Here is a 15,336-nt window from a genome sequence, read left to right as displayed (position 1 = left end):
AAGAGACGTTTTAGTAACGACGAAATGTCAGAAGGGAGTTTTCTCTGCAGCAGGCTATTGTTGCAGAACCTGCAAATTGTACTTAAACACTAAATTGCTCCATTGTTGGAAGCACTTAAACATGAAACGGAGCAGAAGCACGTGTCCTTGTTCTGGCTGTGGGAGGTATCGGGGCTTTTAGATCAATTGTTATGCAAATCCGCCTCCCGTTTCAACCTGGGTTAAAAGCTGCTCTCCCGTCAATTAAAATCCGAGTCACTAAAGTGGTGCTTGCACCAAGGTTAACTTTCTATAGATGTCAGGCTGTGGTTTTGCATTTTAAGATGCAGATAAAGTCCCTCGTTCCTCTCTCATAGGAGACAGAAAAACAAAACAGAGCAAAACAAAAAAAAATCGCTAAAAGTGCATTTCCCTGGGTCCAGGGAAAGCCACCCACATCGAAGACCCTCCACATGGATGTGACTTGGCCACCAGGTCTGGGCAGTGCCCAAAACCAGGAATCCAAGTGCAGCTGGTAGCTGAGGGAAAGCAGGACCCCGTCAGCCACAAAACCTGCTCTCAGCCTCCGTGCGGAGGCTCCCTGTGCTCTTCCACAGTCTCAGCCTCAGGAGAGCTGCAGGAGGTGCCGCTGGACAACCCTGTGGCCCCCGAGCTTAGCTCCTAGGCTGCATTACAGATAGAGCCCACAACGTCAAGACACACGCCACGCAATCCTCCTTTTCCTAAGGGAATTGGTTTCCATTGCCAAAATTAAACACTCAAACAACTCATGGTTCAAAGTCCACGGAAGTTTGCATTTCATAGCAAGACGATTTGCAAGTGAACTTGTGTTTCTTGCTCCCTCCTCTCGGGCCACAAGCTGTGACCTGCTGCTCCACCTCTCCACAGCGAGGCCTCTGCTTTTAGAGGACCTGTGCAGTAAAGCTGCTCCTTGCTTTGTGGAGCCGAACAAACAGCACACAGTTGATTTAAACGTGCCACTTTAGAGTAGGCAGACAGGTTTCCCCTTCAGCAATGTGCTTTATCAGCTGCAACATGAGTAGGTCAGTAAAACACATAAGTATGCTGTTAGTCAAGACCCAAGATATGCATCATGAAGACTTTGCAGATCAGGTGTGAGTCACCAGACGGTGCTTTCCAGCTCGCCCCTGCTCACCTGCAATCCTATCCCCTTCCACGCAGGAGCCGGGTTGGCCAAGGAAGCCCAGCCGCCAAAAACAGCTTACCTAGTGCTCAGCAAAACCTGAGCAAATAGCAAAGTGCCACAGAGCCAAACCCCAACACCTGAGTGCCTCAGGTGTGTGTGAGACCAGCAGCATCCGCAGCCCGGCCGTTTCGGGTAGGGGCTTTGGGTAAGCCGAGCGCTGCAGCCTGGGCTTGCCTGGCTCCAGCGATGCAGCTGCCAGGGATGGGTCCAGGGCAGGCAGGGAACTAATCGTGTGCTAAAAACCACACGTCTGGCAGGTGACACAGCACGTGCTTCAGCAAGAGGAGCTGGGCACCAGACGGATAACAGCTGCCTGGTCAGAAATCATAGCGATGCAGCCTACGCGGAGGGTTCATTTCCAAGAGAGCTGTTAGCTCAGCTCTGCTGCCTGCATGTCATAGCCCCTGTGCCCGTTTTATTGCTTAAGTAATGACTGTTTACAGGAGCCGTAGCCCTGCACCTCTAAAGTGGATGTAACGGTGCTGCCGTCCTTCGCGCTGGGCCTGGAGAGCTGCTGGGGAAGCCGGGGTCCATCCTCACGGTCGCTCCTGTGCACGGTGCCGCCTCCGGTGCCGCTGGCCCCCGGTTTGTGGAGGCAGCAGGGAAGCACAGGCTTGGCTGCCTCTTCCCAGTGCAAAACCTTCCGCTTCTTTCCAGGGGGCTGAAAGTGAAATTCTCGTTATTCATCCTTCAGATGAGATAGAAGCGCTATTTCTCTGCGTCTCAGGGGAAACCCGCTTTTGAGACAAAGGTAGGCTGCAGAGATTTTACTTTCTTTTATGTAAATATATGTCTAAAAGAAAAACCTGAGCGATACTGCAAATCATCTTCCAGACTGATGCATAGTTTTGTGCATGGAAAGCGACTCTGGAGATAGGTGATTCTGGCTCATGTGTTGGCACACTTTTGCCAGGACATGTTTTTTTTTATTGTTCTCTGGCTAACTGAAGCAAAATAAAATACTGTGGCTGAGTCTGCTCTGCTGAACAGTCTGTCCTAGTTCTTCCCAAGGAAAAGGCTGAGCAGCCCTGTGACAGCCATCAGATATGAAAAGCTTCCTAAAAAAAGGCCAGAATCCCACCTGAAGGTTCCCTGCAGAGCCAACATGGTGCAGAGGACAAGGAGCTGCTCCGACTCCCATATGGACTGGACAAGCGGAGGAAGGACTGAAATGCCAGGACAGTTCTGACCTTTAAAGGTTTGCTCCAGTCCCTCAGCACAATTTGAAACTGCATTTTGGAGCCTCCTTCCGTTTCCCCTGGAGCAGCACTGCCTTAGCGATATCATTGCAGCCTTAATGGGTGTCCTCCTAAGGATTATAGTCCCGCTGTTAAAGAAATTGTTGGAGGACAAAGCTTAGACAGTGATAAAACAGCTAATGGGGAGCTCAGAGTTGTGTGTAATGACGGTGCAATTCACAGCGCCCCACGTGAGTTGTGTTTGCATTCACGCATTTTGCAAACAGAAACATCAGCCGTTAGGAATGATTGTAATTAGCATATTACTAATTCATCAGGCTCTTTGGGTTTTCATTTCATTTATAAAAAGTCTCAGGCCCATACCTCATCTGAGAGAGGTGTATTACACATTGGCATGCAAATCCCCTGATTTTCTGGTCTAGTCTCACCGGCACTTTCTGATAACCGTGCTCATGCTAAGGAGTACACAAGCCATAAGGGAGCCCACTGATTCCCTGCAAAATCCTGTTCGCAGCCCGACCTCCTCGCTCTGACAAGCCTCCGCACACTAACAGACTCCATGTCCCTTCACTGGGAAATGCTACACCCCCAAGGAAGCATCACACTCCAGCCCTGTGATTTCCGCACGGAAAGCTTTCTCCACCCACACATGCACAGACAAGGTGTGGAGCCAGCTCAACCAAGGTAGCTTTGAGGTTTGAGGTCCAAGTCCTGCTTGGAGCAAAAAAAAAAAAGAAAAAGAAATGTTCTCATAGGACAGTCACAGAGGTATTGAAATAAATCATACAGTACTAATGGCCATCACGCTATTTAACCGAGACAAATTGCTTTAATGCTACCTTAATGCATTAATGAAGGATCCATTAATTAATTCAAATTATTGAACATTGGTCTTGCTAGGCTAGAGTGACTTAGGACCAGACCCAAACAGGACAGCAGTGTTTAAACTGTGAAATCGTGGTGGGCACGAGGATCCCGGACATCCATGGCAGCCACAACCCCTTTGCTGCAATGATGCGGAGCAGAGGAGGAAGCATGAGGCTGCTCCGGGTTGGAAAACTTCATGCAAAGGGAACAGATCCCTTTACAGGGCCAAACCTTTATCATGTCTTGCTCGGAGATGAAACTCCTTTGAACTGATTCTTGGAGGTCCCAGGAAACAAAATCATTTCCCCAGATTTCCAGCCGCTTGCCAGCCATACTGCCCCCACAGGAGTTAGTTCCTCAGGCGCAGGCAAAGGAGAAGAGGTTTCTAAAAAGCATCACTGTGCTTTTTAATTCCCTAGCGTAGCGAGCAAAAATCTGGAGAGAAATGCATTTCTCCTAGCTTCCACATCCTTTCTACAAAAGTCCTAAATTATTGATTCTATGCTAATAAAATCTGTCTGGATTGTTTATAAAGAGGATCCTAATCTAGTAAATCACTTAATACAGCTGTAAATTCACTATAGTGTCAATCATTTCACTGTCCAGTAATCTAGTGATATCCACCAAGCAGCTCTTAGAAACTACAGGTGTTTTGAGCATAACACGAATCCAGCTCTGAGAAGGGTCTGAGGGTCAGCTGAGAGGTGACTAGCTACACGTAGGAAAGAGCTGAGGTGGTGGGAGGTTTTATGTTACTTATACAAGACCATATGCAACACCTGGAAGTTAAAGCTGGGTGAATTCAGCCTTAAAATAAGCAGCAGTTTCCCACCCTGGTGGGAGATTAAACACTGAGAGAGCAGGGAAATCTCTAAAATAAGATCTTTCTGAAAAGTGGGATTTCATCTGGGGAAAATGCCCTAACCCTTTGCAAGTGCAAGACGACGTGGGCCCTGCTGCTTTCCAGGATGGGAGCTGCAGATAGGAAATGGGCGGAAAGAAGCCAGGTGTCGTTAGAAACCCCCTGAGAAGGTCAAAAGAGAGGCAAAATGAGCAAGGAGGCGAGATTTCCCAATAGCAACTTGTTAACCGTTTCCACATGTGAATACATTAAAATGGCAAAAATCCTGCAAGGGAGGAAATGTTCTTTTCTGCTGGTATAGAGAGGTGAACAGCAAGACAAGAGCTTGAAGGACTTGCCTTGGTCTCACCAACATCTGCACCAAACCGGGCAGCTCCCAGCCCGACCCTCTGCCCCAGGAAGGAGCCTCCTGTTACCCTCCAGGCCAGGCTATGGAAACATAGGGCACGTTATTAAAAACGGAAAAATAGCTCCTACCTAATAACAACTCTCATCCCTTTTGTAAATGACTGTGGGATCAGGTGTGACACTTAAGTGATGTAGACAGGAGAAAAAAAAAACAACAAACCCAAGGTGGTGAGGATTGGCCAATTATACATTCAGGAAGCTGTGTTAAGTAGAGGCTTTTCATGAGGAGATTTCAAAGGACTTTGCAAAAGACTTTGCAAAAGATGGAAACCTGTTTTAACAAGCAGTGGCATGTCCCAGAGAGTTGGAGTTGCGTCAGCAGTGCGATGTCCTCTGGTGGCATCTCTAATTACTACAGTAGATGGCTCTGGCGGAGGCTCGCTACACCGGAGCCTGCCACCGACAGAGCACAAGCCAGTCGTTAGGCTGATTGATTTGGGGGACTATTATGACATTAAAATGAACAATTGTGCAGCCAGGGCTGGTAAATTATTATTCCCTGCATAATATTCATAGCTCTTTGTGAGGGCCCAAAAGCAACTAGATCATCTGGTAGCTCAGAAATGGCCCTTCATCATGGGCTCGGAGAGGGGGAATTGATTTTTCCCTTTTCCTAATGAGGATATGTAGTGCAGCAGCTTTATGCACTAGTCAACAGAGATGGAAGCTTTTCAATAGGACTATTCAATAATTCACACCTGAAGCATTTTTTTCCCCCCCCAGGCAGAGGAAAATGCAGAAAAGACAGTGGAACAAGTCACAGTTAATTTCCTTGTTCTTTAAGTGTGGTTGCGGTCACCTCCTTTTCTGCTTAAGCCAGGGAAGCTCAGAATATGACATGTGATTTTGTTCACTAGCATCAAAACGGCGTTCCTTTAAGTGCTACACGTGCCATGTTAAAATGCTCGTGATGGCCATTTAGGAATTAAAAAAAAAATAAGGGAATGACCAGAGATGTTTCAGTTTAGTCCCAAATGGGCATTAACCTTGAGGAATTACTGAGGAACCCCTTGAGGGTTGATGGCGCTACTCAAGAAAACCAAGTCATGTAAAACAAAAGAGCCCATATTACCAGCACAGGGAGAAGTGCCTTGGCAGCAGGGACTTGCTCGCTCTGTTCTTGTCCTAGGCCATTATTCTCACTTTTCTGGGATGTATTTTGTGAGGAATACTATAGGGAGCAGCTGTCACCTCTTGCATATCATCCTGCTTGGATCTGTGAGCTGGAAACATGGACTGCGAGCACCAAGATGTGACAGGTATAACATCCCCCATACATGAGTTCCTCATCCCCAAAATGAGTGTACAATGTGGAGAACAGTGCACCAGCTCCTAAAAATCCTCAGGTCAGGGAGGGGCAAAAAAAGCTACTGAATGGCCACAGTCGCAGGAGCACAAATGCGATGTGAACAGTCGGAGTGACGGACATAGCAGAAGCGAGGCAAGGCCTTGGTGTGCTGCTCAGGATCCTACGCGAGGGCTGAGCGTGGTTACAGCCTTAGTCACCGCCCAAGGCAAGACGGATGGGTTTTGTCCCTCCACATTCTTCGGTGCCTGGTGCGGCACAGTCATCTCTTGAGGCCCGAGGAGCTATGAACGATGCGTGGTGGCTCAGCCCATCATTTCCCACAAGCATGAGCTGGGGACATTTTCCTGTCTTGAAAGTTACATTTCCATAAAGTGATTAAATTTTAATATTTCATTAGGATCTTTCCCATCTATTAGACATCATCCCAGAGAGTTTGGTGACACTTTAAATGAAGCTGTGAAGAGATGCGTTTATTTTAGATGTAATTGGACAGCTGTTTTATTATGAATTAATGAACTATGATGATTAAAAAGAACCCAATTTCAGCAAACCATGTATTAACAATCCATCCTGACTAAAACCACAACTAAAGTGCTGGGGAACTTTTATGACAACACCCCGAACTAGAAGATCAAAAAGCAAAACCAGAGAGGTGCAGCAGGCTCAGAGGTAGAGACATAATTGACCTCTTCGTGATTTTGGCCAAGCCTGTTGTCAGAGGAATTTTGTGGACTCAGGTGCTCCCTGATGTCGGGCTACATCTTTCCTGGTGCAGAGAAGACACTGTGGTGGCCACACAGAACGTCAGCGGCGCCTCACAGAGCTGAGCCTGAACTGGGGGGGTCCTGCACCCATCCCAATTTCCAGTCAGCAGATGAGATTTTTGTATTTCAGCTGAACCCAGTGGCAAAGACCAGAGGCCACAGAAAGCATCTGCTGGAATTTCCATAGGAGTTTTCACAGCTCATATTGAGCAATTTTTAAGCAATGACATCTTTGCCCCAAGAGAGTTGCAGGGAGAAAGATCCGAAGAGTTAAATGAAGACAGGTACATATGCCGTGTGTGCAAAAACACTTATCTCCTGCTGTTAAAATAAATCTGTTCTCGATCATTGTGGCGTCTCAACAGCTGCCTCCCGATCTTTCTCTGCTTCGGCCCTCCATTTGGCCTTCTTTTCTATATTCATCCTCAGCAGTGTGTGATCCTTTTTAGCAGCCTTGGAAAATAAACGGTGAAAATCATTGCACGGAAACATTTCCCATCAATAAATTTCCCCTCCTTTGCACCACTTGCTTTGATCCCCACTGTTCTTTTTAATATTTTGCAATGCAAGAAGTTAATGTGTTTCCTTTCTTTACCAAGTTGTCAGCATTTGTAGCTTCCAATTAGCAGAAAAAAATTGTACTGCGTATTGTATACAGAGATGCATGAGCAGCTAGGAAAAATGGTAGGGCTTTCAGTGATGAAAACTCAGATTCAGAGAGGCTCTTGAATTGCTTTTTTGCTTTCCATCATCACTGTTTGCTCAGCTGATTTTGGCCAGGGCATCAGGTCACCATTCCCATCTGCACTGGACCCAGCTGCTCCACCTGGGGGCTCCTGCCTGCTGCCCAGCATGTGTGGCTGGGACATGATAGTCGATGCCAGGAGTTAGAGACCCTCCTTCCCCACCAGCAGAATGGGAGAAGCAAATACAACAGCTTTTGGGAGACATGATGGACAAAGGCAACGTCCCCAGCAAGACGGCCAGGAGGAGCCCCATCTCCTGCAGCAGCTGGGCAAGGTGGGACTGCTGATGTCTCCAAAGCAGGGGAGCACATCAGGACTGCCGCATTTGCAGCCTGCTCCAAAATCTGCTGACGTTGTCCGAGTTATTCCGTAACCTTTGGACCAGACTTTCCCCAAGATACCAATATATAGGGCATTGCAGTGCATTGGATTATGGCAAAGTGGGTCAAGAGGAATGTGTTAACCAGCCAGCAGCACTTGCCAAAGCCCATCTGTCCCCCAAAGAACGTGGTGGTGGCAACTCCCCTGCAAGTATTACTAATGCAGACTTTTTCTTAAAATCTTTGTCTCACCCGGGTGTTTATTTAAAAAGAGAACATACATAGAGCCTGTATGAAGTGGGACAGTTCCCCTCACTCCAAAAAAATACTCACTTCTTTGCCCGAGACTACCATGGCCAAACAGCCTAGCAAGGTCAGCGCAATCATGATGTAACAAACTTTTATCCTCACGCTGTTCCTTGCGGCATCGAGGACCTCGGACCTGCAGAGAACAGAGCAGAGTTTCCATCCCGCAGCAGCAAGGGTAAAGCAAGAGACAGTGGAGAGCTGGATAATGAATCCCAAATCCTTCCAGCAACTAGCTATTTATATACAATGCTCTTCTGCTTTCTCTTTCTTCAGGTGCTTGTAGGAGGATTCAAAAAAAACATATGCAAGATTTAGTCAAACCCCACACAGGTGGGGTCTTGCTGCTGTCAACAGTGACACATCCTGCTCTTGTGACTTCATTCAATGTGTGTGAGAGTGAACAGCTGATAAACCGCAAGGGCAGAAACACCCTTTCATTGCAGCAGGGACATTAGCAGGGGCACACCCCTGGGTGTCACGCAGCAGCGCCCAGGGCGCTGTGCGGCGCCAGGAGATGTCCGCGGCGGCTGCACCGGGAGACACCCACGGCAGGTGGGCGGCCAGCCAGCACTGGGCAATGCTGCCTCGCTGCAGCAAGAGCACCTGCATGACGTTTGGGCTAAAAGCAACAGCGAATTTTCTCGCAGATAGCAGCACAGCAAGTGTTGCTGCGGTCCGGGGCTGTATTCCCATCCTGGCTGCATGCAGGGCTGCAGCCCCCCCTGCTCGGCACAGCCATGGGAACAGATGTGCACGTGCTTGGCCAAGGCACCAGCCATCAGCCAGTTTGTCATGTTGTCCCACGTGAATGCCACAGGAGCCACGTGGGGACTGCAGCGGGTCGTGGTGTCCCCAAGACCCAACTCCTGCAGGACCGGGCAGCCCGGGGATGTTACTGCCAGCAGAGGCTGAGCCTGGAGGCCGGCAGCTCCACGATCCACCTGGAGATGTGTCACCAAGCTACTGAACAGCCACAGCTATCGCTGAGAAATCTCTGCCACCTCCCGCAAGCGACTCCTGACATCTGTGACAGGTGGTGCTTGCGCAAGCCTTTAGTGTGACAACTTAAGTCGCTCATGAACTGGCATCCAGCTGTGACTTTAATCACATCTGCAAGGGGAACACCAGCTGGAAGAGCCCCCAGGATGTTACAAGTCAGGCAGCATTAGGTCTCCGGCAATGAGTGGCAATCCTTCAAGAAAATACCTCAACAAGGACATGAAACCGTAGGCTAGGTGCAAGGAACTCCCAGCAGATGTCTGCCGCTAATGCTGTAGATAGCCCCAGCTGTCTTCAAATTCACGCATCATTATTAATTGCTAATCATTAAAAACCAGCAAAGCATGCAAAACCCAAAATGAATATTTTACCCCAGTGACTTCTGAGCTAAATTCACTCATTTTACAAAAGACAATTCATCTTAGTGTGAAATTTCTGATATCTAAAGCAACTGAATCCAGTTTCCTTCACAGGAGCTGACCAAAACTTCATGCTTCCAAAAGTTCGGATTATTTTGGGATGCCAGTAGCGGTAGCAGCCCACCTGTGTGATGCCCACACCACACAGTCCTCCTCATCCCATGAGCACACTTCTGACCACAGCCCAGGCTGGAGTTTCAATCTGTGCATTCACATCCAAAAGCATCATCCAGGCAAAAAGGGTTTCCCAGGAGAGAGCACAGGTCTACTTACGATATCAGGGCGGGAATCTCCTCCTCCCTTTTAAAGCGTCCTGCCCATACCAACACCTTTTTATCGAAATTCGTAGGCCTTCTGTCATTTTTGAACGGCTGATAAGCTGTAAGAGATATTTTGAAAGAAAGCTGTGAGCCAAGTTTAAATTGGAGAAGATGAAAAAAAAGCTACAGTGAAGTGGGCAAAAAGGCTGAAGGTTCAGAATTGCTTTTTTTTTTTTTATTTTATTCCTTAAGAGCCAGATACACTTTTTAATGTTAGTAGGATTCAACAGCCCAACTATTAGGTTGAACAAACTGTCCACAGCACTAACAACTACTTGCTGGCCTCCCTGCCCCGAGAGCGCCAATGGAGGCAAGGGCTGCTGCGATACAGCTGATGCCAAGGCGATGCCACCACGCTGCGCGGTGAGAAAGGGACTCCAGCATCTCTTAATGAAAATAATCCCAGCATCAGGCTGGCAGCAGCGAGACCACTGCTAAAATAGAGTAAGCAATGGCCAGCCCAAATCCCACGGCAGTGCTATGCCTGGTTTCCGCATTGCGCATCCATAAGGGAAGAGCATTGCAAGGCGGCTGGGACTTGTGCACCCAGGCAGGGCAAAGCCAGGCCCCAGATGACGATGCCTGTGCTTGCAAACACGGGACAGGAGCTTCAGCATGCCCAACGGGTGCCCAGGGCACAGGGGAAGGGGTGCAAGCAAGGTGCCCGGGCTCCGGCTCCCGCTGCCCCACGCTCCCCGGTTGTTGTTGGACTGCTGGTGCTTGCGTGAGAGGAAAACCTCAAAAAACGATTCCAGTTATAAACCTTGGCACCCATACCACCAGGTATATTTAATCTCCAGCTTCTCCCATTTCTGTCGCTGCTGCCACAGAGTGCCTCGGAGACCAGGAGAGCTGCCTTGAACACCAGGAAGAGTCTAAATCTCATCCACAGCAAGCAGCAGGACAGGTGCCTAAGAGGGCAGGTTTCACTCCAGAGGGCAAAGCCCTGTGCCAGAGGCCTGCAGCGATCCCACAGGAGCGCTGGGAAAGGGCATCTTTGCCCTGCTCGCCAGACACGCCAGGTGGTCCCTGGGCAAGAAGCCTGCAAAGCCAGAGCTGTGGTGGCACGGATTAAAAAGAGAAGCAGGCAGGAGGATGCCCAGGCGTGGACACAACCCCATCTTTCACACCAAAGGAGCGATGAATCCACCCTGCAGGCTGCCGGGGCCGAGCCAGCCCAGCTCCCTGTCCGAGCTCGCAGCCCTCCTCTTATCTCTGACGAAGGATGGGGCATTGCATCCCCACGTGGTTCACATCCCCCCTCGGAAAACCAAAGGAAAGTTATTTTTTTGTCCTTGGCAGATTTCCTGACATGAAGCATCGGTTTTGCATTAGCCACTGTAGAAGGAACGCTATGTAAAAGGCGAAGTCTTAAGCCGTGCTAGCCTGGTCCCTCGAGTCACTCGGTGTCTGAGGAGCGTTTATAACCCCAGGGGACACAGCACTGCACTGACACAGCCACGGAGAGGAAAAAGGGTCACTTCCTCGCAGGTCGCTGTAGATAACCCCCCCTCTGCACCGCACGAAGCAGCGACCAAAGCATTGCTACCCACCTGGATTTGCCGTCCGGGAAGCAGCGTCCTGTGGGCCCCTTGCCACGTCGCCAAACCCTCTCCCAGGGCGTGGGAACGGGAGAGCAGCACGGGGATCCCGGACACGCAACCGAGCCACCGGCCACCACCGCCCAGGGCTGCCAGCCAGGAGCCTCCCCAGCATCGCGCCGACGGGCCAGCAGCAGCCTCAAAGGCCAGGGGTTGCTCACGGAAGAGCAGCGCTTCCTGCGAGCGGGGAGCATCACGTGTTTCCGCCTCCATTGCCTGCGTCAGGGTGACTAGCTAAATTTATTGCCAGCGTTCGCCAAGAAGACACACCCTCCGAGTTACGCGGCCAGAGATAACACCCGCTCCGGCCCCGCTCGCCTCCCTGAGCGAGGCAGCGCAGGCTCCGGAAGAGCCCCACAGGCTAGTAAATAGGCGTTTAAAGTTTTTTTCCTTACTCTTTCCTATGTTAGGGCTAAAATACGACACTGCTCCATTTTTGCCAAAGACGGTCTTAGTAACTGCTAATCATCGCAGCCAGTTAAGCTTTGGGAGCTCTTAATTGTTCTCAGCTAAAAAAATAATCTTGCAGATCAGTCGTGTTGAACAGACTTTTTTGAAGAGGAAAGGCTTTTCTGCTGTCTCAGAATAAACACGGGTTGGAAAAGGGGAAAAAAAAGAAAATCAGTAATCCTGAACTAGAATTAAAATTGCTTTACTCATTCATTTCTTCACAAAGATCTTGTATGTGAAAAAACAAAGGCGTTGTGAATACCAAAACAGGTGCTCCAGAAGTCAGTTTTCTTAGAGCATTTTCAAAGACAAGAGCAACGCAGCCAGAGGTCTCAGTCCTTCGAGTGCTTATCTCTGGAGTTATTTGCTTTGTGACTAGCGACATAAGCCTCCGCCCTCCCCAGGTACTTGGCTAAAATCATCAGGTTTGCTTGCTTTCCAGGACCCGGTCACTAAAGCTGATGTTTGCAATGATAAATGCAGAGTGGAAGCTCGTCCTGTGATCATGACGGTCCCAGATTCAGACAGCAAACTTTCCAAGAGCTAAAATATATTTCAGATTAGCTTTAAATTGGTAAACTAAGGAAAACACTTTAAAACATCAGCAGATGTAGTATTTGCCAGCAAGCAGATGCGGTCATGTAAACATAGCAGAACATACAAAGCATTTGCCCTCTTCGAATTCAGCCTCCACGAAGTCTGAACTGTGCTGGATGTTTTCCATCTTGTCAGCTGTGCTAACCAGAGAGCAAACCAGAAACAATGCTATTTTATCAGCTTGGCATTCCTCCTTCTGCATTTTGCACAAAATTCTCCCTGATGGGTCAGGAAATGAAAACGCAAAATCCGCGTCTCATTCGGAGCACTGGAGTATTGATGCTGCTTAGACACAGCAGGCTCGAAAGGTGATTTAGAGCCAGGAAGAACATTTCCATTCAAAAGAGAAGAAGCTGTTGCCAAAAGGAAAGTGTTACGAACTGTTTAATAGTACTATCAAATGCAATACTGCAGATAATGAAAGCGTGCCGAAGTGCGAGGGGAGGCAATGCAAGGGAACACAGCTCGGGATGTTTGCAAGGATGTTCTTTAAGGGCTGGGGCGATGAAAGACATGAGACAGATGCAGCTCGAGCTACCCAGTGCCTGGCCCCAAGGAAAAACTCTGCCGTTTATAGAGATTTCATGTTCTGAAAAATATAAAGTTATTGATACTGAGGAAAGCAGAAACTTGCAGTAATGACAACTGTGGGTTTTTTCCCCCCCCCCCTCTTTTCATGAAAACCCCTCAATGCATCCGGGCATAACGCAATGTGTTTAGCTTAATTTTCTTGTAATTCAGTAAGGCAAATAAGATCCATTTCCAGATTAGGAACCCATACAGAAAATAAATGGCAGTTTGAGCTTCCAGCTGCAAACTCTGCAGCAAACAAGCGGAAATCAGTGGAGCTGATTATGCTGAAAGAAGCAGAGTGGAAACCCGATAAAGTCACCGAGGATACTCGTGTCCTGCTCACGATTTTGCTGCAGGGAGATGCCCCGTGCAGAGGGGGAATGGTACACTCACAGGATGAAGCGTGCAGGGCTCAGCGCACCCGGGAGGACTCGCAGGTCCACTTGTTGCCTTGCAGAGCCGGCCGAGGTCACATTCAGAAAAGCTCCCGAACATCAAGGATGCCCTGGCTGACTCGGTGCCAAAGTTGTTTATTGGCACCAAGGTCACCCACTCGAAATGTTTTCCAAACACTTAAAAAAAAAAGTAGCGGCTCACCTCAACAAACAGCTACTTCAATTTTGGCTTTGAAACCATTTTTGCTTTAAAAGGCATTCTCTGAAACTCTCACAGCAAAGGTCACTGTTTTTACCTCGTGTCCAAGTCTGAATTTCAAGCGAAGGAATTATCGCTTTTATTGCATCTCCTCACTTCTCAAATGCAGAGAAAATGGTTGGGTTTTCAGGCCTCCGGTGCTTATCCACCTAGGGGTTGTCAATTGTTTCCTCTGAAAGTGGCACCAGCTAACAGCTATATTAATCACGTCCGCTGCGAGTGAGAAAGCACTTCAGGATTTATTACGCCAGCATTTAGGAAGTGCGAAAAGACAGACAAGTCCCCATGAAACCACAAAAGCAGTTACTTGTCCCCAAATTTTACTGGCATCGCTCGCACTGGGGATGCTCAGCGTGCTAGGGTGAATTTGACTGCAGCGTGAGAAAGCTAATAAAAAGCTATACACACCACTGCACTGGACCAGCAGCCAGTATTCCCAATATTATATATTTTGTCCGCTTTCCCTGCCAATGCCCTTAAATCCAAAGGGTGAGCAAGCACCGATTTGGCTTCAGCTAGTGCCTATCTACTCCCTGCAGAGTCTCCTTTGCAGCGATGCACATTTGGGGTCACGTTTTGCAGGGAGGTTGTGGCCCAGGTACTAGGTGGCACCTTGCCTGGAAAGGGAAAGCAAAACAAAAACCAAGAAAACAGCCAAAAAACTTCCCTCTACCCCCCAGTCACTCTCTCCCCACTCCTATTCTCCCCACACCCTGGTAGTTTTGGGGACACGCTGCGGCTCTTCCCTCCCTCAGCCCCGTTGACCCCAGCGCCTCTCCTGCACGACGAGGTCACCTGATGAAGGACCCAGGAAATCCCACAGAGATTCGCCCTTCCCTGTGACAGGGCCTGGAAACGTTGCCCAGACACCCACGAAACCAAGTGCATTTGCAACGAATGTGGCTGCCTCGCTATGAGCGGCTGTGTTTTTATGATGATTTGCTTATACATATATAGATATGCATATTTAGACACATACATATCTGATGCTTTTCAAATTTTGAGGGCAAGCTGCATCCATTCTGTTCAGCATAGGAGTGTGAAAGTTCACTGTAGAGAGAAAAAAAATGTTTCCCTGAAATGATGTGCAAAACATGCCTATTCCGCAAACATCATTGCTTTGGCTGGTATTTTATTAACGAGAAGAGACTGATTTCTTCCCTAACAGCTTCCTTTAGTCTATCAAACTGAGCCTGTAATGGACTAGAAGCTACTTCACCCTTCTCCCTTCACAAAGCAAAGGGGGACAGCACCCACTCTAGGCCAGGGCAGTGGCCAGCTTTGCTGCTCTCCTCCCCTCCTTCAATATACCCCAAAACCTTTGGGCACCTGGCCCTGCAGGGCTGCAGTATAAAACCCATTGCTCTTTGATTGCGGGCTGATTTTGTGCCGTCTTTCCCAGCACCTTATTCTTGATTATTGCCAGTCTATTGCAGCAACGGGTAACTTTGACTCAGATTCTTTTCATCTGTTCTTTTGCTTTCGGCAATTGCAGGAAAAGGCACTTTGGAAGGGTATATTCATTCCCCAAAAAGCCCAGGTGAGACCATCTGCACTTCTCTTTGCATCTCCTGGTTAGTTTTCATAAGATCATACAGCAGGGTTTTTTTTAAAGTCATATACGCAAAAAGAGGCATAGGCGTATTTGATTAAAGAGTGACTACTTATGAAGTTGTTCTCCTGTGCAGGGTCCTTAAAACCAGATAGCTTAATATCAGGCTTTGTTTCGCAT

At 48.5% G+C, this 15,336-nt stretch overlaps 1 protein-coding gene across 1 annotated transcript; it reads right to left on the bottom strand.

Annotated features, from left to right (window-relative positions):
• Positions 1 to 6,301: 6,301 nt before the first annotated feature.
• Positions 6,302 to 11,525, bottom strand: LOC136993261 (protein FAM162B-like). Its single transcript, XM_067304005.1, has 4 exons — positions 11,283 to 11,525; positions 9,683 to 9,788; positions 8,016 to 8,124; positions 6,302 to 7,069 (listed from the first exon to the last, which is right to left on the bottom strand). The coding sequence occupies exons 1-4, from the start codon at positions 11,443 to 11,445 to the stop codon at positions 6,962 to 6,964; spliced, it is 486 nt and encodes a 161-aa protein (XP_067160106.1). The 5' UTR covers positions 11,446 to 11,525; the 3' UTR covers positions 6,302 to 6,961.
• Positions 11,526 to 15,336: the final 3,811 nt, after the last annotated feature.

This window comes from Apteryx mantelli, chromosome 13 (assembly GCF_036417845.1).
Source record: "Apteryx mantelli isolate bAptMan1 chromosome 13, bAptMan1.hap1, whole genome shotgun sequence".
Taxonomy (NCBI): Eukaryota; Metazoa; Chordata; class Aves; order Apterygiformes; family Apterygidae; genus Apteryx; species Apteryx mantelli.
Note: the sequence above shows the minus strand (reverse complement) of the source record. Positions and strands in the feature narration are given on the sequence as shown.